Here is a 27966-nt window from a genome sequence, read left to right as displayed (position 1 = left end):
GCAGTGACCCTATTCCAAACCAAATAACCAGTGACACCAGACTCGAACCCCTGTTCTCACGGACAAAAGATTTCAATCACGGACAAAGGATTTCAATCATGGACAAAGGATTTGTCCTCACGGATAAAGGATTTCAATCACGGACAAAGGATTTCAATCATGGACAAAGGATTTGTCCTCACGGATAAAGGATTTCAATCACGGACAAAGGATTTCAATCACGGGCAAAGGATTTCAATCACGGACAAAGGATTTCAATCATGGACAAAGGATTTCAATCACGGACAAAGGATTTGTCCTCACGGATATGGGATGCTTGTCACAGATGGGGCAAGCATCACAGCACACATATGGGGAAGATGAAACCAGGAAAGGAGCACCCTACAAATAATTTTTCTTTTCATTGTTCTATAAACATCACATATTCATAGCCCTCCTAATAGATTCGTAAGACCGTACCTATAGGCCAGTATAAGTCTGTAGAAGGAGTCATAATACAACTTTGTCGTTTTAGGTTCTAGTTTGATCAAATAGAAACAACAAAAACAGTGGCTTGGACCCATTTCCTAGGGCAATAATAAAAGGGAAGTCAAGATAGTTGGTAAACGTTTTATGAATGATAATTTGCTAAAATTGGTCTTTTTGGTCCTCTAGCTGGGGCTAAACAAAACATAGGTCTTCCTCAAATGGTTTTAAAAGGGGTCACAAGGGAATATTTAAGGTAAGTGGGAATTATATGGGAAGGAAGAGATAGTGTGGCCTTAACGATATGGGGTGGATGGTGGGCTTGCACCGATGGGTGGAAATCACACGGTGTGTTTCTTCAATGAGTTGTCAGTAGAAATAGTAGGGTACAAAGAGCGTGGGAACTTGATTAAGTTTCCCATTCTCTTTGGACCGTACGAAATAGACCTTGAGTTTTTTGCGCATTCAGATTGCCAAGAGTATTCAGATTGCCAAGAGATTGCCAAGAGTATTCAGACTTCACAGAGTAATCTTTTAACCATCACATCAATAATAAAATAGTACGAAATTTTTGCATTTAATGAAATTTTTGCATTAGTACATTTACGAAATTGCGGAACTTCGAAAGTGGCGTTACTAAAGGGCGTTATTTCTCAGCTGGCTAGCAAAACCAACTTAGTTTTCCATATTATATTCATGACTAGCGGAAAGCTGCCAGACGATATATTCGGAAGAAGGCAAGAATTTCCTATACTTGGAAAGCAAATCCTGGCCACAAGTCGCTTGTATTTCTGGCCAGTATTTTCTGGCCACTAAATTCAAATTATTTCACTCATGACTTTCAAAAACTTGCAGTTTTGTTTGTTTTATTTAGTATTCGCAGTATCTTTAGTATATTTGCAGTTTTTATAGCTTCAAGCTAAATACTAAATAAATAACTTCAAGAATTACTGAAAATCTTGCACAAGCAAAGGTGAGACCTCATTATTAATAGTTCGTTGAGAAAATCGATTAAGACGGTAAAAGTGTTTAATTTTCAAACTTGCTTTTGTAGACAATGTTTGTGACAATTGCGACTAGGTGGTGTATAAAGCATGCTTCCTTTTCCGTTGGATAGTCACGAGTGAAATGTTATTACCATTAAGACCCAGCTTGTCGCAAATTGCTCCCTTAAATTTGACCCTAAAATAGCGTATTAAAAATTAGATTCTGTAATAAAAATCAGGCTCATTGGATCCCGATATTTTTTACGATTTTTCCATATTCTCTTAATTTTAACCTAATCTCCAATAATTTTTTGCTTAAATATTGACTATCTTCCCCATTCCAATATCACAGCCCATAAATGCCAGACTCCTTTTTCCGGGGCAGGAGGGAGGTGGGCTAGAGAAAAGTTAATCTTGTAGTTAACTATCTGAACAGGGTTGCTCCCTGCAGCACGAAAGTGCTATTTTAGCACTATTACGTTCAACGTTTTGACTGTATCACCGGAAATCGCTGTGTAACACGCAAATTTGGATAATTGTAACATCTTGGCAACTCTGAACGTGACCCGTAACATAAAAGAGTATTTACAATAGGTTTATGAAAGTTTAAAATGTTTCTGACCAGTATAGCTAACCTCCGATATTACCTCCGAGTGAATTCTCGTGAATATAACCTCCGAGTGAATTCTCGAAAGAAAAATTACTCCAGTAAATACATTATTTTAAGAAAATAACGTGTCTTTTCAGAACACGACCCATCTGCCATTCTTTTTTTGTAGGCAGATGTCTTAAACTGATGTGAAGAGAATCCGTATAATACAAAATAGGGTACTTATCAAGAATCCGGTAGTCACGCGAGAAAGACTGCATCGAGAAAGACCGAAATGCTACATAAAAAAACAGGTTTTCTCTGCCTTGTGAGGTGTTGCTCACTCCGTGACAAAGATTTAAACTTTATTTTTTGGGGGTTGAGTGGGCAAAAAAAGGTACCTAGGTTAGGTTAGGTAACGCATTTAATATATGCTATGATTTAACCCCCCCCCCCGCCCCTAAACTTCAGATATATAGCCTAAATTTGCTTCTAAACTATTGTATTTTATCCTATTTTGTTTTATTTCATTAGCATTAACAAAACTTGACTTCTCGCGTGACTACGAGATTCTTGGAAAGTACCAAAAAAAGACTTCACCCGAAATGCAATTTGGAGCTCCATTTAAAGGTTACAGATCGAATTAGAGGGGGACAGAGGGGGCATTTGCCCTGGATGCAGAAATGCTAGGGGAGTAAAATTTAAAATAAATAATTCCAGTTTGCCAGTAATTATATAATCTGCAATTATATAATCTGGTTTAAGTACTATCATAATCTAAAATTTGTTTTTAGCAAATTTAGTACATTATTTACGAAAAAGTTTAAACAATTATATAATATGGTTTAAGAAATATCCTAATTATTTTTTTTTGCAAATTTAGTTCATTATCTAAAAAAAATTTAGGTAATAACATAATCTGGCTTAAGTAACTTTTTCCTTTTTTTTCAGTCAATTTAGTTCACTATCTAAGAAAAAGTTTAAGTAATCATATAAACTGGTTTAAGTAATATCAAAATCTAACATTCATAGGTAGCAAATTTAATTCATTAATTTTTAGCAAATTTTGTTCAGTATTTGAAAAAAAGTTGCAGTAATAACATAATCAGGCTTGGCGAAATGATAGTGTCAAAAAATTAATCCAATAATATAAATATCTTGTCTTTGTGCTGCATGCTTTAAGCTGTAGACTTGTCGCAAAACATAAATACCTCGCAAAGATGGCGAAAAATATGCAAAAACAGGTCAATTTTCCTATTATTTTTCTTTTTTTGTACATTTAGTTAATTATCCAGAAAAACTTTGAGTAATAACATAATCTGGCTAAGTATTTCTTTTCAATTTTTTTAGTCAATTTAGTTCACTATTTCAGAAAAATATTTAAGCAATTATATAATCTGGTTTAATTAATATCGTAATCTAACATTTGTTTTTAGCAATTTCAGCTCATTATCTAAGAGAAAGTTTAAGTACTAACATAATCTGGCTTGAGTAATTTTTCTATTTTTTTTTTAGTCAATTTAATTCACTATCTAAGAAAAAAATTAGTAATTATATAAACTGGTTTAAGTAATATCATAATCTAATATTCTTTTATTAGCAACTTTAGTTCATTATTTAAGAAAAGGTTTAAACAATTATATATTCTGGCTTAATACTATCATAATTTAACATTTCTTCTTTTAGCAAATTAAGTTCCTTATCTGAGAAAATGTTGCAGTAATAACATAATCTGGCTAGGCGAAATGATAGTGTCAAAAAAAGAATCCAATAATATAAATATCTTGTCTTTGTGCTGCATGCTTCAAGCTGTAGACTTGTCGCAAAATTTAAATATATCGAAAAGGTGCCGAAAAATATGCAAAAATAGGTCAATTTTCCTATTATTTTTTTTTTGCAAATTTAGTTAATTATCTAGAAAAACTTTAAGTAATAACATAATCCGGCTTAAGTAGATTTTTCGATTTTTTTTCAGTCAATTTAGACAATTTCAGTCAACTCTATCGAAGAAAAAGTTTAAGTAGTTATATAATCTGGTTTAAGTAATATCATAATTTATCTCTTTTTTTTAAGTAAATTTAGTTCCTTATCTAAGAAAAACTTTAAGTAATAATATAATCTGGCTTAAGTAGATTTTGATTTTTGATCATTTTTTCACTCAAATTAGACAATTTCAGTCAACTCTATCTAAGAAAAAGTTTAAGTAATTATATATTCTGGTTTAAGTAATATCATGATCTAACATTTTTTCTAGATTTAGTTCATTCTCTGAGACAAATTCTAATTAATTTTACATTCTGGTTTAAGTATTATCCCAATTTATCTCTTTTTTTAAGTAAATTTAGCTCCTTATCTAAGAAAAACTTTAAGTAATAACATAATCTGGCTTAAGTAGATTTTTTGATTTTTTTTTCACTCAAATTATACTCTTTCAGTCGAATAGATCTTCTACCTTTTTTAATTGAACTTACTATATGTCTTGATCAATATAGTGATAAAACATATTTTATAGCTTTATGACCCTATCTACTTCGTGGTCTTAGTTATCATTCATTCATTCGTCAATGAAGTCCCCCAGCTTCTCCTTTTATAAGTAAAAATATTTCCCTATTTGTTACCATACTCACGAACGATCGAACTATGTATTAAGTACATTTTTCGAAAAATTTTCCTTCAATCAAATTAGACAATTTCAGTCAAACCTATATAAGAAAAAGTTTAAGTAAATATATATTCTGGTTTAAGTAATATCATGATCTAACATTTTTACCAAATTTAGTTCCTTCTCTACGACAAAGTCTAATTAATTATACATTCTGTCTTAATTATTATCCAAATTCATGTGTTTTTTTCATTAAATTTATTTAATTATATACTAAAAACCTTAAGTAATTACGTAATCTTGCTTACTTACATTTTTCGATTTTTTTTTTCAATCAAATTATAAAATTTCAGTCAATTCTATATAAGAAACATTTTCAGCGATCATATATTAAGGCTTAAGTAATATCATGATCTAACATTTGTACTAAATTTAGTTCATTCTCTACGAAAAAGTTTAAGTAATTATATATTCTGGTTTAAGTAATATCAAAATTTATTTCCTTTTTAAAGTAAATTTAGTTCCTTATCTGAGAAAAACTTTAAGTAAGAACATAATCTGGCTTAAGTAGAGTTTTCTATTTTTTTTTTACTCAATTTAGACAATTTCAGTCAAAACTATCTAATAAAAATTTTAAATGATCATATATTATGGCTTAATTAATATCATGATCTAAAATTTGTACTAGATTCAGTTTATTCTCTACGAAGAGCTTTAAGTAATTATACATTCTGGTTTAAGTAATATCACAATTTATCTCTTTTTTTAAGTAAATATAGTTTCCTATCTAAGAAAAACTTTAAGTAAGAACATAATCTAGCTTAAGTTCATTTTTTGATTATTTTTTTTCACTCAAATTAGAAAATTTCAGTCAACTCTATCTAAGAAAAAGTTTAAGTGATCATATATTCTGGTTTTATCAATATCATTATCTAAAATTTTTACCAGATTTATTTCCTTCTCTACGACAAATTTTAATTAATTATTCATTCTTTCTTAATTAGTATCAAAATTGATATCATTTGTTAAATAAATATATGTCCCTATATAATAAAAAACTACCTATATAAAAAACGAATTATAACTTGGATTTTTTGATTTTTTTTTTCACTCTATTTAAGTAAAATCAATATTATACAAATTTTATTTGATCTGATATTATTGTTTAATCAATATAAGTATATAAAAGTTGTAAAAAATTTATGTACCTCTCCGAGAAACATTTTAAGTAATCATATAATCTGGCTTAATTAATGTCAAACTTCATATCTTTTTTTAAGTAAATTTAGTTCCTTATTTAATAAAAACCTTAAATAATAACATAATCTGGCTCAAGTACATTTTTCTATTTTTTTTTCACTCAATATATACACTTTAAGTCAAATCAATCTAAGAAAAAGTTTAAGTGATTATATATTATTGCTGGAGTAATATCATTATCTAACAATTGTTCAAAATTTAGTTCATTATATACTAAAAAGTTTAAGTAATTATATAATCTGGTTTAATCTCACGAAAAAGTAATATCACAATTTATCTCCTTTTTTCAGTAAATTTAGTTCCTTATCTAAGAAAAACTTTAAGTAATAACATAATCTGGCTTAAGTAGATTTTTCGATTTTTTTTCACTCAAATTAGACAATTTCAGTCAACTCTATCTAAGAACAAGTTTAAGTAATTATATATTCTGGTTTAAGCAATATCATGAGATCTAACATTTGTTCCAAATTTAGTTCCTTCTGTGCGAAAAATTTTAAGTAATTATATAATATGGCTTAAGTGTTATCCCAATTTATCCCTTTTTTTAAGTAAATTTATTTCATTATCTAAGAAAAACATTAAGTAATAATATAATCTGGCTTAAGTACATTTTCAATTTTTTTTTTTCACTCAAATTAGAAAATTTCAGTCAACTCTATCTAAGAAAAAGTTTAAGTAATTATACAATCTGGTTTAATTAATATCGTGATCTAACGTTTGTACTAAATTTAGTTCATTCTCTACGACAAACTCTAATTAATTATACATTCTGGTTTAAGTAATATCACAATTCATCTCCTTTTTTCAGTATATATAGTTCATTATTTAAGAAAAACTTCAAGTAATAACATAATCTTGATTACTTACATTTTCAATTTTTTTTTCACTCAAATTATACACTTTTATTAAAATATATCTAATAAAAATTTTAATTGATCATATATTATGTCTTAATCAATATCATGATCTAACATTTGTACTAAATTTAGTTTATTCTCTACGAAGAGGTTTAAGTAATTATATAATCTGGTTTAAGTAATATCACAATTTATGTCCTTTTTAAAGTCAATTTAGTTCCTTATCTAAGAAAAACTTTAAGTAATAACATAATCTGGCTTAAGTAGATTTTTTAATTTTTTTTAACTTAATTTAGACAATATCAGTCGACTCTATCTAATACAATGTTTAAGTAATCATATATTGTTGTTTAATCAATATCATGATCTAACATTTTTTCTAAATTTAGTTCCTTCTCTACGAAAAAGTTTAAGTAATTATATAATCTGGCTTAAGTAATATCACACTTTATCTCTTTTTTTTAAATAAATTTAGTTCATTCGTTACTAAAAAGCTCAATTAATTATGTAATATGGTTTAATTACATTTTTCGATATTTTTTTTTTCACTCAAATTAGACAATTTTAGTCAAATCTATCTAAAAACAGTTTCAGTGATCATATATTATGGCTTGAGCAATATCATGATCTAAAATTTGTACTAGATTCAGTTCCTTCTCTACGAAGAGCTTTAAGTAATTATACATTTTGGCGTAAGTAATATCACAATTCATGTCCGTTTTTAAATAAATTTAGTTCCCTATCTATGAAAAACTTTAAGTAATAATGTAATATGGCTTATTCGGATTTTTTTATTTTTTTTGCAATCAATTTAGACAATTTCAGTCAACTCTATCTAAGACAAATTTTAAGTAAATATATATTCTAGTTTAAGCAATATCAGGATATAAAATTTGTACCAGATTGATTTCCCTCTTTACAAAAATTTTTAATTAATTATATCATCTGGCTTAAGTAATATCACAATTTATATCTTTTTTTTAAGTAAATTTAGTTCCTTAACTAAGAAAAACTTTAAGTAATAACATGATCTGGCTTAATTTGATTTTTCAATTTTTTTTTTCACTCAAATTAGACTATTTCAGTCGACTATACCTAAGACAAAGTTTAAGTAATTATATATTCTGGTTTAAGCAATATCATGATCTAACATTTGTACCAAATTTAGTTCCTTCTCTACGAAAAAGTTTAAGTAATTATATAATATTTCTTAAGTAAAATCACAATTCATCTCCTTTTTTAAGTAAATTTAGTTTATTATCTAAGAAAAACCTTAAGTAATAACATAATCTGGCTTAATTAGATTTTTTGATTTTTTTTTAACTCAATTTAGACACTTTAAGTCAACTATACATACGACATTTTTTAATTTATCATACTGTATTTTTTAATCTATATCAATATAAATATATTTTAACATCTTGTTTTACTACTATACGACATTTATAAATTATGAAGAGAATATTGCTAAATTAGAATAAACATACCAATCAATTATTATATCCTTAAATTTCCCTATATATTAAATAACTATCTACCGAAAATACTATTTATACATTGTATTTTTTGATTTTTTTTTTCACTCAATTTAGACTAATTAATTAAAATATAAAGTATACAATTTTAAATTAGTTTTATATTATGTTTTTATAACTATATGGATATAAAATTTGTAACAAATTTAGTTCCCTCTATACGAAAAAGTTTAAGTAATTATATAATCTGGCTTAAGTAGTATCACAATTCATCTCCTTTTTTAAGTAAATTTAGTTCCTTATCTAAGAAAAACCTTACGTAATAACATAATATGGATAAAGTAGATTTTTTGATTTTTTTTTCACTCAATTTAGACAATTTCAGTCAAATCTATCTAAGAAAAAGTTTAAGTAATTATATATTCTGGTTTAAGCAATATCATGATCTAACATTTGTACCAAATTTAGTTCCTTCTCTACGAAAAAGTTTAAATAATTATATAATCTGTTTTAAGTAATATCACACTTTATCTCTTTTTTTAAATAAATTTAGCTCACTAACTAATACAAACCTCATTAAATAAAATGCTATGTATAAATTAGATTTTTTGATTTTTTTTTCACTAAAATTATAAAATTTAAGTCAACTCTATATAAGAAAAAGTTTAAGTAATTATATATTCTGGTTTAATTAATATCATGATCTAAAATTTATACCAAATTTAGTTCATTCTCTACGAAAAAGTTTAAGTAATTATATAATCTTGTTTAAGTAAAGTAAAAATTCATCTCCTTTTTTAAGTCATTATATTTCCCTAGCTGAGACAAACCTTAAGAAAGAACATACGATTTAAAATGTGTATTTTTTGATTTTTTTTTTCACTCAAATTAGACACAGTAAGTAAAATATATAATATACACTTTTAATTTAATCCTATATTCTTGTTTATTTACATTAAGTATATAACATTTGTACCAAATTTAGTTCATTCTCTACGAAAAAGTTTAAGTAATTATATATTCTTGTTTAAATAATATCAAAATTTATTTCCTTTTTAAAGTAAATTTAGTTCCTTATCTAAGAAAAACTTTAAGTAATAACATAATCTGGCTTAATTAGATTTTTAATTTTTTTTTCACTCAAATTAGACTATTTCAGTCAACTCTATCTAAGAAAATTTTTAAGTAAACTTACTTTATTGTTTAAGTAATATCAGGATCTAAAATTTTTAATAGATTTAGTTCCCTCTTTGAGAAAAAGTTTTCTCTCTTTTTAAGTAAATTTAGTTCCTTAATTGCGAAAAACTTCAATTAAGTATATAATATGGTTTACTATCATTTTTCGATTTTTTTTTTCACTCAATTTATACTCTTTTATTAAAACCTATCTTAGACCCATTTTAATTGATCTTATTTTATGGCTTGATCACTATAATGATATAAAAATTGTTCCAGATTCATTTCCTTCTCTACGAAAAAGTTTAAGTAATCATATAATATGGTTTTATTGATGTAACACTTCATGCCTTTTTTTAAGTATATTTAGTTCATTAGTTAATAAAAACCTCAAGTAAGTAAATAATCTGGCTCACTAACATTTTTCGATTTTTTTTTTCACTCAATTAATAAACTTTCATTAGACTATATCTAAGACAAAGTTTAAGCGATCATTTTTTATGGCTTGAGCAATATAATTATCTAAACGTTGTAACAGATTCAGGTTCATATCTGAGAAGAAGTTTAAGTAATTATACCTTCTTGCGTAAATAGTATAACACTTCATATCTTTTTTTTAAGTAAATTTAGTTCATTATCTAAGAAAAACCTCAAGAAATAACATAATCTGGCTTAAGTAGATTTTTCGATTTTTTTTCACTACATTTAGACAATTTCAGTCGACTCTATCTAAGAAAAAGTTTAAGTAATTATATATCCTGGTTTAAGTATTATCATAATCTAACATTTGTACCAAATTTAGTTCATTCTCTATTAAAAAGTTTAGGTAATTATATAATCTGGTTTAAGTAATATCATAATTTAACTTTTTTTTAAGCAAATTTAGTTCCTTATCTAAGACAAAGTTTAAGTAATAATATAATCTGGCAAGGCAAGTTGAGAGTGTCAGACTGATGAGCCCACTTTCGTCTTTACACCGCAGGTTAAAGCTATAGACTTGTAACAAAATCAAAAGTGTTACACGGAACACAAGTCTCAAGAAAAAAAGAAAAGTGAATTTCGTCAGTAATAGTTTTGTTTTGGAAAATTACAAGGTTTGTTCATTCAAAAAGGAATATTTAGTCCTCAACAGTTAAAATAATAAGTTACTGACTCAGCACCAAAATTTTTAACTTTTGATAGCAGGTTAAACAATTTGGTTGATTTCGTTTTATCTCGTTATGACATTTTACGACTATTTTGTTTCTATTCATTATAAGCAAAAGCTATAAAACCAACTTTGGATAAACCCAATGTTTATTTCTGTGATTTAAATGGCGTATTAAATCAGCCAAATTATAAATTCCAGGGAGCGTCCGCCATTCAAATTTTTAGCAATAAACCTTTCAATATTGCTATTAAAATTCTTTCAACCCAGCAGTACACAAATTGAGATTTCAGCTTTCAAGCTGTTGGTTAATTTCATCGCACAAAAATAATATAATTCGAATCACTGAGAGGCGTGAAGCTCAACGTAGAAGAAGGAGAAGAAGATTCACTTTTTTTTATTTTAACTATCATAGTTAATTTGATTTAATTTTCTTTTCCACTGTAATTGTCTATTATATAAAACACACTCGAGAAGTGAAGTTTGGTGACAATAAAATACGATGAAAATAGAATACTTTATTAGTGAAATTGTGAATCTCATTTGTAAATTTTTAAATTGAGAGCTTCGAAGTCGGCTGACCGTCTCAAAGACAAAGAAAAGTTCATTATTAACGTAATTCGTAACCTAGTTAATTTTAGTTCATCATTAACGCGATTCTTGACAGCACCTCTTAGTTTGCTTTGACTAGTGATAGAATATAGTGTCTCACCATGGATGTTCAAATTAAGATTTGGGATTTGCCAAGGACCGAAGAACAGGCAATTATATTTTTTGATAAATTGTTTTTTACTTTATTACAATTTATTTATCATTCTTTTAATTTACTAGCTTATTTAACTTATTAATTCATAATTCTTTGATTAATTATTTATTTTAATATTCTGTTTGAAACTTATTTTTTATAAATTTAATTTTTTTTAAATTCTGATTCATACTTAACCCATAATTTGCCATGAGAAGTGCAAAGTTCAGCTTCGATGAAGGGAAGAAGATTCATTCTACTTTATTTTTAACTTGGAAAAATCAATCTAAACTTCGAAGACAGCCAAGAAAATTCACTCCACTTTCTGTTTAACTAACCAAAATTAGTCAAATCTACAATTTATTTTTACTTTAATCAAAATTAATTTAATTCTTAATTTTTTCTCTGATTTATTATGATTTATCTATTTATTTTAATTTATTAATATAAGCAAATGAAAGAGTAAAACTATATTGCTGGCTCACTGGCGATTAGACAAGAGAAGAGAAGAATGAACGATTCAATATTTGTCTTGAAGCAAATTTTCAAAGATTGTCAATACTTAGGATGGGGTTATAATTTTCTGATTATGCATAACCTACTTTCAAAAAGTCACAAAAAATGTATATATATATATATATATATATATATATATATATATATATATATATATATATATATATATATATATATATATATATATATATATATATATATATATATATATAAGTAAACACCCTTTTACGTGCTTACTGGTAACGAGACGAGAGAAGAAAGTGATTAATGAAATACAAACTTTGTTGAAAACGAATTTTTTGGAAATTTGATTTTGGAAATATTTTGCTGATAATTGGTAGCCTACTTTCAAAATATAGACCTAAGATGTAAAGAAAAGTAGAAGATTAAAATCCATATCTTTAATTTTTGTAATGAAATTTAGAAGGCTTTCAAAGTCGTCATGAGTCTAGTTATATTACGTGCGTTTTATTGCAGGAATTTCCAAAAAAGGAAAAAAAAATGGAACTCGTCCGTCAGAATTTGAAAACAAATTTAGAGAGCTTCATTTAAGGTCTCTTTTGATCATCTATTAGATAAGAGATGGCAGCAAACTAGAAAGTGGATCTGAAAAGATTTTATATCCTTTTAATCTAGTAATGCGTAAATTAGTTTCCAAGAAATGATTTACAGAAAATAAATGTAAAAGAAAATTTAATGGGAAAGTTTAAAATGTCTAAAATAAAAAAAAAATATATGAAACAGAAAATAAAACCCACAATCATCTACTGACTATTAATTGTGAAATGCACCAAAACAAATATATTTCAGAGCTGTCACAAATATCGAAGCTGTATTATCATAGAAACTTCAAGAAGGGGGATTGTAAATCTTCCATTACACTCTATAATGAGCTTAGTAAAGTAAAGCAAGTAAAGAATACTGCATTGGATTTTACAGTCCCTACCGGTGGTGCTGATTTCTATTTCTTGGCCCTTCAACCAGGAATTGCAATGGGGAGGGGGGGAGCAACCATCAAGTGCTTCCGCATACCCTCCCTGTTTATCTTCCCCAGATTTCTCCAGGTACCCATTTACAGCTGGGTCGACTCTGGCTGAGCTTACAGAGTCACACCACTGACCCTCGTCCCAAACCAAATAATTGGGTGCACTAGGATTCGAACCCTCGCTCTCTCGGACAAAGACTCCTAAGGTCAGTGCACTAATCCACTCCGCTAGGACGGCCTTAGAAAGTTTCGATAAAGGCATTTTTGATCTTTGGTTGGAGAAGAGAAGTCGTAAAATTGGAAAGTGAGTTTTGAAAGATTTTAAATCTTTCTAATCTGATAATAAACGTAGCATGGTTTCCAAAAAGTGATTTGCGTAAAAGAAATGAAAAAAATGTGATGTAAATATGCAAAAACTGAAAACACTGAAAACCATCTGTTGTCTGTTAATTGTGAAATACAAAAAAAAATCCAAAAGCTGTTATGAATATCACGGCTGTCTTATCACAAAAATTGCAAAAAGGAGAATAGACTCTCACCTGTCACATTCTTTTAGAAAGAAATTAAAAATCCACCGAAAATTTTTTGACCATCATCTGTCATCTGTTTGTTCAAAGGCACAAAATTAAAAAAGTGCCTTGAGTTTTGCTATGTCAGAGTCGTTTTTTGACGAAAATTACAAACAAAGGGATTCAATTCCTTCCGTAATGATCTTTAACAACGGGTCAAATTGTGACCCACTTTCAAAGATCATGTACATCAAGTGATACGTGGTAGGAAGCCCCCCATGAGTATCGCGATAGACGTGGCACAGTGGAACAAGTGGTACTTTGAGATGCACACCAGGTGGAAAAGTGGAAAACCGCCAAAGACCAAAGCCATGTCTTCATTGTGGCCTTTTCAGGTAAAGCGGCCTGTGCTTTTAGCCTTCTTCTGTCAGCTCCAGTCTCCAATGGAGTTTTTAAGACTCAGAAGGCAAATGAATCGGATTTGAATTGGCTTTTTTCAGGAAAGGTCAAATCAGATGACGGAAAGCGGTTTTTACTCGGCCGACTTCCCCTGAAGAAGTCATAATGAAGACAGGGCTTCAAGATCTAAAAACTGTATTGATCGCCATCTGTCAATTTTTAGTGAATTATAAGGCATAGTGCATTATAAGTCAGGTTTTGGCTTGATATAGTTTTTCTACGCCATTCTAAAAAGAATGGGGCTGATGCAAAATGAAAGAAAATACTAGCCATCCATCTCAAGGACGGTAAACAGAAGGAGCGCCAATTCACGAGAAAGCAGAGGGGGGATTTCAGTTCAATTTTAACAAATTAAAATACAAAAAGTACTTTCGAAATATAGGGGGGGGGGGCAATTTGGCTTTATTCAGATTTTTTTAATTCAATGACTTGAACGAAAAAGTTACCTTTACAAATCTAGGGGGTGAGGGCTCTGAATCTGGAGAAATCTAGGGAAGGTAAGTAAAGAGTATATGAAAGCAAAAGGTGGCTGGCCCCCAGCCCCCCATTGTACCTCCAGGTTGAAAGGCCCTGAAACAGAGATCAGCATCACCGGTAGGGACTGTAAAGTCCAATGCCAAGTTCTTTACCTGTTTAGGGGGGGGGGCAGGAGCCTAAAATTGGCGTCCGGCTACATATTACCAACTCCAATAGATCAGATAAAATTGGTGAATTTCCGAGTGAACGCCAAAATTCATCCAGGAATACCAAATCCATAGAGTAATTAACAGCAACCACTTTCGTTCATTTAGTCAACCAATTATAAGAATTGGAGATGCCAGTTCCACCACATCATTTCTTGCAGAAAAGTAGTTTCTTTTCTGTGTTTTCTCGTATTTTTCGTAACATACTTCAACATTAAATAAAGCAGCAACATCGAAGATAATTGCAGAAAACGTGAGAAAACGTAGAGACTACCCGTCTCTACGAGTACGTAGATACTCTACGAAAACGTAGAGTATCTACTCGTTTTCAAGAGGACTAAACCTGGTCTAAATTAACTGTCACATTTTTATGCCAAAATGAAAAGATTTACCTTTCATAATTTGACAAAAATTAGCTACAAAATGAGAAAGATTTTAATGTAAATTTTGAAACACTGACGTAGTTGCAGAGGCATCTTTAATTCACAGGAGGTGGTAAAGACCGGCTGTGAGTAGAACAAAATGAAGAGACAGAGAACGAGAAGGAGAAAGTGGGGAGGAAGGGAGAGAGAGAAATAGAGACAGAAGGATGGAGAAAGACAGGAAGAAGGAACAAAGATGAAGAAACAGAGAATGAAGGGGAGACAATGGGGAGGAAGGGAGAGAGGGAGAAATGGAAACAGAAGGATCGAAAAAAATAAGAGGAAGGAACAAAAATGAAAAGAGCGAGAATGAGAGGGAGAAAACAAGGAGAAAGGGAGAGAGAAATGGAGACAGAAGGATTGAGAAAGACAGGAGGAAGGAAAAAAATAAAGAAAGAGAGAATGAAAGAGAGAGAATGGGGAGGAAGGGAGAAAGAGAGAAATGGAGACAGAAGGATGGAAAAGGACAAGAGGAAGGAACAAAACTGAAAAGAGAGAGAATGAGAGGGAGAAAACGGAGAGGAAGAGAGAAATGGAGACGGAAGGATGGAGAAAGATAGGAGAAAAGAACAAAAATGAAGAAAGAGAGAATGAAAGGACGGGAATGGAGAGGAAGGGGGAGAGAGAGAAATGGAGGCAGAATGATTGGAAAGGACAATAGGAAGGAACAAAATGAAAAGGGAGAATGAGAGGGTGAAAACAGGGAGGAAGGGGGAGAGAAATGGAAACAGAAGGATGGAATAGGACAAGAGGAAGGAACAAAAATGAAAAGAGAGAGAATGAGAGGGAGAAAGTGGGGAGGAAGGGAGAGAGAGAGAAATGGAGACAGAAGGATGGAGAAAGACAGGAGGAAGGAACAAAAATGAAAAATGAGAGAATGGGGAGGAAGGGAGAGAGATAAATGGAGATATAAGGGTGGAAAAAGACAAGAGGAAGGAACAAAAATGAAAAGGGAGAGAATGAGAGGGTGAAAACGGGGAGGAAGGGATAGAGAAATGGATGGAGAAAGACATGAGAAATGAACAAAAATGAAGAGAGAGAGAGAGTTAGAGGGAGGGAATGGGGAGGAAGCGAAAGAGAGAAATGGAGACAGAAGGATGGAGACAAACAGGAGGAAAGGGGAAGAGGAGGGGGTGAGATAAGAAGGGTAGAAACATGAGTGAGACAGAGAGAATGGGACTGAAGAGATAAATCCGAAATAAAGTTTGATTGCAAAATTAATTTTAAAAAAAATGGTTGTAAAGTGCTACCGATATAACTGTTACATAAAATTTTTATTTTATCAATTAAAATGAATATCAAATAAAATAATATTTTTTATCAAATCTCTTACGAAAAATTCACCCCCTCCACCCTCTTTAGTTCTAAGGACGTGGTTTCATTAGTTTGTAAATCATTATACTGTTGTAATCCTGTAAATTCTTATGTAAATCGTATAGATCAGGATGTAAATCCTGTTGTAATCTTTATACCGTTGTAACGCTGTATACTCCGTATACTGTATACTAGTTGAATACAAAAGAGATATTTAAGGAGCTTTTTAATACAAATCAGATATTACTATCCAGGGTACTTGTTCAAGTTGTTCATCCTTTGACACATTGTAGAACCGTTTTTTTTCGTTTCTTTCAGCTTTGCGTGAGACAAGGCAAAGAGAAATGACAAAATAGATGGGAAATATATAATTTGGGCTATATATTTGCACATTAGGGGGGGGATAAAGTATTTGGACAATGTAAAGTTAGAAGACAATTCTCACTTCATAATATGCAGAATAATTATACGTAACACAATAGGCATGAAAACCCACTATATTTTACCCCCACCTCCTAATGTGCAAATATATGGCCCAGATTTGTTTCTAGAGCATTATATTTTTATCATACTTAGGTATATTTCATTAAGATTTAGTGTCAGAGAAACAGGCTCTACTTACATGAAGAATATTAGCTCGGGGGTAGATAAGAAGCCTACCCTAATAGGCATGACACAATAGGCATGAAAACCCGCTATACTTTACCCCCACCCCCTAATGTGCAAATATATAGCCCAGATTTGTTTCTAAATTATTATATTTTTATCATAATTAGGTATATTTCATTAAGATTGAGTGTCAGAGAAACAGGCTCAACTTACATGAAGAATATTAGGTCGGGGTAGATCATACAAGGAGCCTACCCTTCCCAGGATGCAAAATAGCATGTACAATATATCAGTTTAAATTTGGTTGTAGAGTAAGTAGGTGAAGTGGCAAATGTTGACAGTTGATGTCCATTTCTCTCCTTTTGTACGTGATGGTATTTTTGGGGACAAATTTATGACTGGATCCAGGAACGTGCCTATGATTTTGTTTCGGTAGGGAGGGGGGGGGTTGATAAACACAAGAAATAGGTGATATATAAGACCAAGTGCAATAGGATCAAGGACCAAGAAAAATAGGACCAAGTGCAAAAACCACGGTATTTCAGGGCTAGGGAAAGGGCCTTAACTGGATTGGAGCTTTCTCATTGGACATTGGTTAATTATTTTGTAATTTTCAGTGGACCAATCAAAAGGTTATACAGCCTTCGATCTGCAATGATATTTCCACTCTACCAAATAGATAATACATGCTACATCAGTCAGACAAAACTACGTACTACATATGAAGTAGAATGATCAAAAACTACATACAATATCAAGCAAAGAATTGGTCACGCAAGGGCCGATTTAAAATTGGTTAAGATGAATAAGATGCATCACTTTTTTGTTCAAGTTTAGCACTCAAAACCCCACCTAAAAAAAAAATTGGAACCGATGCCGATATTATCTATTATCCACTGCCAAAAATCTCGGTTGGCTAGTACAAAACAGCTCATTAAGATGTCTGATCAATTTAGGTTGTATTTCCATTTTTGTACTTGCAACATGATTCATTTGACCTGGTTCTTTTTGTATAAACAAAAAGCAGTAAGAGCGGAAAGTGCAAAAGGAGATGAAGAACAATGAAAATACAATCTTCTTTATTTTGTTTTCTTCTTTTCCACTTCTTCTTTTGTATCTTTATGGCTCATTAGTTCTGCTTATTTTTCTTTCACGTTTATTTGATGTGTTTTTTTTTCTATTTTTTTCCAAAGATAACTGGAACATACATTTTCATCCTTTTAAAACAGAATTAATTGAATATAAACTCAAATTCTCTTCTTGATTTTCTTCTTTTTTCTGCTTTTCTTCTGTATCCTTTATGCTTCAGTTGTTCTGATTCTTTTTTCCTTCATTTTGTGTTTTTTTTTGTCTTTTTGTTTTACACAGATATAGTGAGAAAATACATTTTTTTTTCTTTTTAAAAGAAAAAGTATGGTATTTAAACCCCAAAATATTCTTCTCTTTGTAATTTTATTCTTTTCTGCTTCTTCTCTTGTATCTTTTATAGTTAATTTGCTCTGCTTCATTTTCTTCTTCTTCAATTGGTGTGTATATTTTCGTTTTTTTCCCAGAAAGAGTAAGAAAACATATTTTCATACTAAAAAAAATAATAGTATTTAAACTTCAAAATTATCTTCTCTTTTTGGTTTTCTTCCTTTCTGCTTCTTCTTTTGCATCCTTTACACGATCATTTCTTTAGCTTTTTATTCTTCTCCTTCATTTGGTGTGTGTTTTTTTCCTTTTTTTTACACAGATAGAGTAACAAAAATACAATTTACACCTTAAAATTAAACACAATTAAATACAATAAATACAATGAAACCTTAAAATTTTCTTCTATTTTTTTTTCTTTTCTGCTTCTTCTTTTGCATTCTTTACAGATCATTTCTTTAGCTTCTTAGTCTTCTTCTTCAAATGGTGTGTATGTTTTCTTTTTTTCCCAGATAGAGTAAGAATATACATTTTCATACTTTTTAAAAATAAATAATGGTATTTAAACCTCAAAATGTTCTTCTCTTTTTGGTTTTCTTCTTTTCTGCTTCTTCCTTTGCATACTTTATAGATCATTTCTCTAGCTTCTTATTCTTTTCCTTCATTGGGTTTGTGTTTTTTTTCCTTTTTTTTACACAGATAGAGTAAGACAATACATTTTCAGTCTTTTTAAAAGAGAAAGAATCGTATTTAAACCCTAAAATATCTTTCTCTTTTTGATTTTCCTTATTTCTGCTTCTTCTTTTGCATCCTTTACAGATTATTTCTTTAGCTTCTTATTCTTCTCCTTTATTTGGTGTGTTTTTTCCTTTTTTTACACAGATAAAGTAAGACAATACATTTTCATTCTTTTCTGCTTCTTCTTTTGCATCTTTTACAGATCATTTCTTTAGATTCTTATTCTTCTCCTTCATTTGGTGTGTTTTTTTTCCTTTTTTTTCAAACCCAGGTAGAGTAAGAAACTACAATTTCAGTCTTTTTAAAAGAGAAAAAAATGGCATTTGAACCTCAAATTTTTCTTTTCTTTTTGTTTTCTTTTTTCTGCTTCTTCTTTGCATCTTTTACAGATCATTTCTTTAGCTTCTTATTCTTCTCGTTCATTTGGTGTTTTTTTTCCTTTTTTACACAGATAGAGTAAGAAAATACACTTTCATTCTTTTTATAAGAAAAAAGAATGATATTTAAACCCAAAATGCTCTTTATTTGGGTTCCTTTTTTTCTGCTTTTTTCTTTTGTATTTTGTATAGCTATTTCACTCTGCTTCTTTTTCTTTTCCTTCATTTAGTGTGTATTTTTTTTTTACAGATAGAGTAAGGCAACACATTTTCATTCTGTTTAAAAGAAAAAGAATGGTGAATCCAAAATCACAACAGCAGAAGTCGCAAGAATTATTAATGCTATAAATACAGATTGTTCATCTTTGTTGCAAATTATAAGGGAAGGAATCCCTGATCCGCATTGTATTCATAAGTTAAAACTCTTCTGTGTTCCTGCACCCTTATGCTACAATTCAGTATAAGTTTGTCCGTCTTTTCTAAGACTCTCTTCCTAGTTAAGAAGAATTTGAAACAGAACACTTTTAAATCATAAACAAATCGGATGATCGGGCCGACAGACGGGTTTTTAAACATCCAATAAGAATTTTCTTATTGGATATTCAGGAAAATCTTTCCTAAATATTTTTCCTGAATCTTTCCAGGAAAATCTTTCCTGAATCTTTCCTGAATAAACATCCATCAGGAAAATCTTTAATCATCGATATTTTAGCAAAACAAACGATTTGAATTTTCCAAAGCGTCAAATAGGTTCCACCAAAGAAATGCTCCGATGCACATATTCGGGTTAAGAGATATTTTTTCCAAGCATCAAAAAAGCTAGATCGGATAAATCGTCAAATTCGATTTTTTTTTTCTAGTAATCAAATAGGCTACACATAAAACCCAATACTGACTTGTGTTTGGGTCAACAGATATTTTTGTTCAAGACATCAAAAACACTCCACCGAAACAATTTGTTTTTCCAAACATCCGAAAAATCGTCTTATTCGGACACTTCAATCACCAAACGAATTTTTTTCAAGCATCGAATATTCTTCGATTGAGATCACGTCCAATACAGTTCTTTCGTGTCAAAAGACGACTTTTTATAGGCATCAAATAGGCATCAAAAACACGACAAAATTTTACTCTCTATATGCATAAAATCAGTAAGGCCCTTGTGATATTTCGTGCGCCCGTTGATTCATTTGTGTGATGGCGTCCAGGAGTACCACCGGCACATTTCCCAGGGAGGCGGAGCAAGTTTCAACAACATCATTTCGATATCACAGCCATACCAGAATCCCCCTAGCAGCCCAATAACCTTCCTCCCTGCACTCCCCCTCCCTAATACCCGCAATTGCATCAAACCATTTAAATCATCCTTCGAAAGGTTTTCCCTCCTTATACCCGCTACCCGCTACTACCCACTCCCTACTACCCGCTATCACATCAAACCATTTAGATCATCCTTCGAAATAGCCACGTTCTCCCTTCCTTCACATTGAAGTTAAAAGACCCATCTTTTAATAAAGAGGGTTTAATAAAAATAAAGTGGTACCAGAACCATTGTTTTTATCAAGATTTAAATGGGAATGTTAATCATTTTACCATTTTTATACTTTTCTTTATTTCTTGCTCCTCAGGTCAAACAAAAGATAAATATAGTATAAAAGGATTGGGTCTTCTAGGTATTACGTATGATATAAGAATTGAATTTGGATTGAATTTATTTGGATTGAATTATAACAAGAAATATATAAATATTTAGCAAAATCCACAGTATTTCACATACAAAAACAACAATATACTTCAAATTAGTTTTCCCCTTAAGGCTCTATGGCCAGGAAAAAATAGGGGAGAAACAAAACGAAAAATTAAGCAAATAAATCCATTAAACATTTTTTAAATAATACACTCACATCATCAACCCAAACAACCCCTCCCCTCCCCTCCCAGAAAAATCCAAGCTAGGCAAGGGAGTAGACCCAATCCGGAGACCTCAATTCTTCGGAAAACCGTGGAAAACTTAATTATTAGCAAGAAATTCTTTAACATACTTTTCGAATATACCAAACGAGTGGCAGCCTCGTGCAGATTCCAGGAAGTGTTCCAAATCATGTTACAAGCCATCAGAGGGTTAAAGTCAGACATAATGACCATTATGACCCTTATTAGACCGATTAAGACGGACCTTTACTAGATTTCAAAGCTTTTTTTGCTTTATCGGGTATTTATAGATAAATAAGAGTGAAGGGTTTACCTTTTCAATAGATGGTGGTCGGACTTCACAAATATGATATTTGAAATTATTCACATCTCTCGTTTGTGTTTTCTTAAAACCGACGGCCCACACATCCGGCCTTCCAAAATGAGCATAAGGGTTGGATACACGCTTCAAAAAAGGCTTTTCGGCCACTAGGCCAATTGACACTGCCAGAGTTAGGTTGTGCAGATGTCGGTAGAGCTCCTTTTTCAGAGCCCCTGTTGATATGTTAAGGGGCTTGTAGAGGGCGTGGTAGGCATCGAATATGTGACGGGCCCCGTGTTGTATGGCATGTAGATAAGCAACATTACGTTTGGCAAGGTGGATGTCTCCTTTTAAGAAACGTGCAATTTCATATGGAGCTGTCGAGAGCTTATCGAACCCAAACAACCCCTCCCCTCCCCTCCCAGAAAAATCCAAGCTAGGCAAGGGAGTAGACCCAATCCGGAGACCTCAATTCTTCGGAAAACCGTGGAAAACTTAATTATTAGCAAGAAATTCTTTAACATACTTTTCGAATATACCAAACGAGTGGCAGCCTCGTGCAGATTCCAGGAAGTGTTCCAAATCATGTTACAAGCCATCAGAGGGTTAAAGTCAGACATAATGACCATTATGACCCTTATTAGACCGATTAAGACGGACCTTTACTAGATTTCAAAGCTTTTTTTGCTTTATCGGGTATTTATAGATAAATAAGAGTGAAGGGTTTACCTTTTCAATAGATGGTGGTCGGACTTCACAAATATGATATTTGAAATTATTCACATCTCTCGTTTGTGTTTTCTTAAAACCGACGGCCCACACATCCGGCCTTCCAAAATGAGCATAAGGGTTGGATACACGCTTCAAAAAAGGCTTTTCGGCCACTAGGCCAATTGACACTGCCAGAGTTAGGTTGTGCAGATGTCGGTAGAGCTCCTTTTTCAGAGCCCCTGTTGATATGTTAAGGGGCTTGTAGAGGGCGTGGTAGGCATCGAATATGTGACGGGCCCCGTGTTGTATGGCATGTAGATAAGCAACATTACGTTTGGCAAGGTGGATGTCTCCTTTTAAGAAACGTGCAATTTCATATGGAGCTGTCGAGAGCTTATTTTCGTCTAGGCCAACGCAAGGTTGCTTTCTAAAAAAAGAAGTAACCATTTAATCAAGGAATTAAGATTATAAATTATAACGAAACAAATACGAGACTAAAATTCAAAATAAGCACAAACTGATTAGCGTTCCAATTAATTAGGGAAAATTAATATCGAGGCCAGTGTATCGGAAAAGGCACTGCACTATGTAGACCTAATTGGTTTGAATACGAAAATTAGTTGTGTCTTGAATGGACAAGGAGGTCCAAGCTCTGATCAAACATGGAAGACTTTCTAAGAAAAGTTTATTAATTTATTAAAAAATTTTAATAATATCTCATTCCAATTTAATGCTACTACGTTTACTTTTCCATGACACAACATAAACTGACATAACGCACAATTCTATGTAGAGCTCGAGTCTGGACACTAGTGCTGGGCTATATCTTATTTAAACGATATATCAATATATCGATATTTTTATTTTCGATAATCGATATATCGATTTCGATATTTCTGATCAATTTCTTGATCACGAACACAATTCTATGTAGAGCTCGAGTCTTGACACTAGTGCTGGGCGATATCTTAATTAAACTATATTTTGATATATCGATATTCTTACTTTCGGTATTCGATAATCGATATATCGATTTCGATGTTTCTGATCATTTTTTTCATCACGAACACAATTCTATGTAAATCTCGAGTCTTGACACTAGTTCTGGGCGATGTCTTAATTAAATGATATATTAATATATCGATATTTTCACTTTCGACATTCGATAATCGATGTATCGATTTCAGTATTTCTTATCAATTTTTTGATCACGAACATAATTCTATGTAGAGCTCCAGTCTACTTGACACTGCATGCGTTACGGACAAAGTTTGTTCCGTAAGATTACATAACGTGGTCAAAAGTTTTAAGTTTCGTTACTGTGAAAGGTTCTACGGCGTAGAACCTCGGCGTAGAAAGGTCCTGCTGTGAGCTTATGCTCTGCTCTTTGCCAGAGCGTAAATAAGAGGTCAACTTTCAAATATCAAATTTATAATAGACCAATCAGAGTCAAGAGTTTAAGCAAAATCTTTTGAAACTAGAAAAGATGGAAGCTTAAAATTGAAGAAAAAACAAGTTTTTTTTCAACTGAAAATAAGGAACAACAATAAAACGAACATATATTATTCCGTTATATGGAAGGGACTGCTCCCTCCTTAATACCTTGCTCTTTACGCTAGAGTTTGACTTCTTTTCAAAACTTTGCTTTTTGTAGAATGATACAAAAAACTAAAAAAAGACTTTGATACAAAAAGTAACAAAAAACTTTAATATATGTAGATTTTCACTTTGCTTTTTGTAGAATGATTTAGGCGTTACGCCAAAAAGACTTTTGTTATTTTTTCTTCCATTTCTGCACTGAGGATGGTTCAGGGAAGTTCACGGCTGAAATATTTCCGTATTATTCTTTTTTTTCTTCACTGGATAGAATTGTCCTTGTTTTTTCTTCGTAATTAATTGAAAAATAAACTTTCCGGAAAATAAGTTTTTCAAAAAAAGTAAAGGGCATTTTAAACTTAAGCTCAGCAGATACGATGTCTGCAATTGATTGTAAATTTGGGGGGTGTGATGCTCGAAGATATAATTTGCAGAACATTCAACTACGCTGAACAAAATGGCTATATCAAAATTTTGATTGGATGTATTTGGGGAAATGGTGGACGTGGAAGGGGTGTTTGTTGCCATCCAATCACTTTCGACTACTACAAAGGGAACTAGCCATTTAAATTTCCAATCGAATGAGCCTTTTTGGAGTTTCTACGACATCGCTTTCTATAAAGACCTTATATTCCCCCAGGGCATAACTTACAACCCTTGCCCTGAGGGCTGTGGGGGGATCGTCATCCTCAAAGACCTAATTTCCAGAATTTTCAACCACGTTGAACAAAATGGCTATCTCAAAATTTTGATTGAATTTTTTTGGGGAAAAGGTGAGCGCAAGAGGGGGTTAGTTGTCCTCCAATCACTGTCGACTATTAAACAGGGCACTAGCCCTTTGAATTTCCAACCGCGGACCAAGTGGTCCTTCAGCCACACAGATTCAAAATCTTTGCATAGTTTCGGTTCAAACATAGAAAATTATATTCTGGTGTTTTTACCAATCAAATGGCCAAAAATGTGCCATTGTATGTTGTCATTCTCCTTTGGGAGGGAGGGTTTAAGGCTGAAATCCCTATAACTGGGTACAGTCTTGGCACTATTCTAAAAAGATATTCCCAAATTCTAAGATAATAGAATAATTTTTAGAACTAATCCCAATCGCACGAACTGAAATGTTGTCAGCAGCAAACTAAGTTTTTTTTTTAACCTGAAATATTAATTTTTACTTCAATTTCTAGTATAAAGTAATCAAGGCTCTGGAATCGGTCCACTTTACCACCGAATCAAACTTATCTACTACTCCTGAACCTTTAAACATAATTGTTCCGACTCCTAATCTTTTGTTCAAAGAAGTAAGAACTCCAAGACCAACATTCATGCTAATTTACTTCAGAATTAGAGAATTTATTAGATTATTAATATAATAATTCTAATTAATTAGAATAATTAATAATTAATTAGAGATTTATATTGATGAGGGAAATGCAGGAAAGTGATACTGTGACCTAATTGTAGTCTATAATTAGCCTGTAATATGAATTGTGTTTATTATCGTATCATTTTAGTAGTATTTAAGACTATTGGCTTGACTCCTGCCTTTATATGTTTTTCTAACTCCGACTCCAAAGGGTCTTAACATTATTTCTGTTACTCCGACTCCATTCAGCAAAAATTTACTAAAACTCCGACTCTGTTACTTGGACTCGAGAGGCCCGATAATAATTGTATTTGATTATTTAATAATTCAACTGGTTAAATTGTTGTATTCCTTATGTATTTTTAATCAATCGTGACGTTTTATTTATCTATTCATTATAATTTTAGAAGCAAGTTATTCATTTTTTACCAAAAACGTGTCTCTGCTGCCTTTTCTAAATGTTTATTATTCAAGTCTTTAGCAGCTTTTCCTTTAAACATATGGGCTATTGGAAAAACCTAAATATTTAATATTCAACTATCTAGATAAAGAAAAAACTGGCATTTTTTCAATTAAAAATAAATTTATAATCCACATACAAAGTTCCAAGGAAAAAAACATCTGGGTGCCCATTGAAAAGTTTCACCAGAACAGAGGATGTAAAGTTCCTCAAAATAAATGGGTAAAAAATTGTAATATTTTTTTATTATCACCAAAAAAGTATGAATATTTTCAAATGGTATGACTGGTCAAGATTGTTGAGCAAATAACAAAATCCCTAAGCTTTTGCACCCTCAAAAAAGCCTTAAGGGTTAAGGAAAATCCCTAGACTTACCCATACAACCCTTCAGTAGCCAAGATTGCTTCTCTACATCATGTACAAGAATTCACAGTTCAGTATGAAATCAACGGTTTTGTAATTGTAAAGTCAACGTTTTTGTAATTGTAAAGTCAACGTTTTTGTAATTGTAAAGTCAACGTTTTTGTAATTGTAAAGTCAACGTTTTTGTAATTGTAAAGTCAACGTTTTTGTAATTGTAAAGTAAACGTTTTGTAATTGTAAAGTCAAAGTTTTTTAATTGTAAAGTCAACGTTTTGTAATTGTAAAGTCAACTTTTTGTAATTGTAAAGTCAACGTTTTTGTAATTGTAAAGTCAACGTTTTTTGTAATTGTAAAGTCAACGTTTTGTAATTGTAAAGTCAACGTTTTGTAATTGTAAAGTCAACGTTTTTGTAATTGTAAAGTCAACGTTTTGTAATTGTAAAGTCAACATTTTGTAATTGTAAAGTCAACGTTTTGTAAAATGTAAAGTTAATGTTTTTGTAATTTTGAGGAATGAGACTTGCAAATTTGGGCTATTTTGGGTCAGCCGTTTCTCCTGGAATATATCATAGCAATCATAATTTTTCTGTGGCAGACTATCCCTTAAACTCTTAAAAACTCCTGTCAATCGATTTCTACAATCCCTGAACTCGTCATACAAGAAAACTCTTTGACCCAGAAACCTTGATTCGTTCCAATATTGTGTAAAAACCAATTTGTTCGATGATTTGTTTGTATGTGATTGTAATAGAAAAAGACTTCGCAAACTTGGGCATTTTTGCCCGAAAATATTTTCTCTTCTAGAAAGTGAAAAATCTCTTGGAAACAATAAATATTTAAGCCTTAGGTGCCCCTAAAACCAACATACTCATACAATTATTGTATGTTCTAGATTATACCTCTATATTATGTACAAGACAACATAGTTCCGTGAAAGACCAACGTTTTTTTAATTGTGAAACATTTGAAAATTTGGGTCGTTTTTGCTATTCCAGCGAAAAACAGCATTTTTGCTCAGAATATTCGGCCTATTTTCAGAAAGAAACGCGAAAAACTTCCGCATTTTTGCCCAAAAATATTTTCTCTTCTAGCAGGTTAAAAACCTCGAGGAAAAAATAAATTTTTAAGCCTTAGGTGCCCCTAAAACCAACATACTCATACTCTATATTACTCTACATACTCTATTTTATGTACAAGACAACATAGTTCAGTAAAAGAACAACGGTTGTTTAATTGTGAAACATCAAAGTTTTGCAAATTTGGGCCGTTTTTGTTGTTCCAGCGAAAAACGGCATTTTTGCCCAAAATATTCGGTTTATTTTTCGAAAGAAACTCGAAAAACTTCGGCATTTTTGCCCAAAAATATTTTCTCTTCTAGCAGGTGAAAAATCTCGAAGAACCAATAAATCTATAAGCCTTGGGTGCCCGTAAAATCAACATACTCAAGTAGTATGTACATATTGAATTGTACTACTTTACGTTCCTTCCTACGTCATTTGGGGCCTTCCTATGCTATTTTCAAAGAGAGTGAGTATCCTCTCACATGGCCTTATACTTCTACTACTTTACGTTCCTTCCTATGTCATTTGGGGCCTTCCTATGCTATTTTCAAAGAGAGTGAGTATCCTTTTACATGGCCTTATACTTCTACTACTTTATGTTCCATCTTGTGCTAGTTAGGACCTTGCATAATATGTTATGAAGGACAAGTTTTCTGACATAATTTACGTAGACTAGATTTCTACATCATGATATATATTGTAAATATGTCTTCCGCGTCAGAAAATCAGTGGTAAACCCGTATTAGAAAACCAGCCCGTCTTGTTTAGCTGCCAATATATTCAATTATTTTTGGTATATATTCAAGTTTCAGATTAGAATTTTCTATAGTTTGAATAGTTCATTCAATCTACTAG

The 27966-nt window shown here is 31.3% G+C and overlaps 1 protein-coding gene across 1 annotated transcript in view; it reads right to left on the bottom strand.

The window, feature by feature from the left end:
• The window catches only part of LOC148939796 (uncharacterized), a 145976-nt gene that overhangs the window by 57285 nt on the left and 60725 nt on the right, over positions 1 to 27966 (bottom strand). The window contains exon 3 of the mRNA XM_089105902.1: positions 22290 to 22698. Coding sequence (XP_088962028.1) covers positions 22290 to 22698 — 409 coding nt within the window. The remainder of the gene's footprint in view (positions 1 to 22289; positions 22699 to 27966) is intronic.

The sequence above is a fragment of the Artemia sp. Qi Xiang Cuo genome, chromosome 20, assembly GCF_049724085.1.
Source record: "Artemia sp. Qi Xiang Cuo chromosome 20, ASM4972408v1, whole genome shotgun sequence".
Lineage (NCBI taxonomy): Eukaryota > Metazoa > Arthropoda > Branchiopoda > Anostraca > Artemiidae > Artemia > Artemia sp. Qi Xiang Cuo.
The sequence above is the reverse complement of the archived record's forward strand: the minus strand, read 5'-3'. Positions and strand labels throughout refer to the sequence as shown.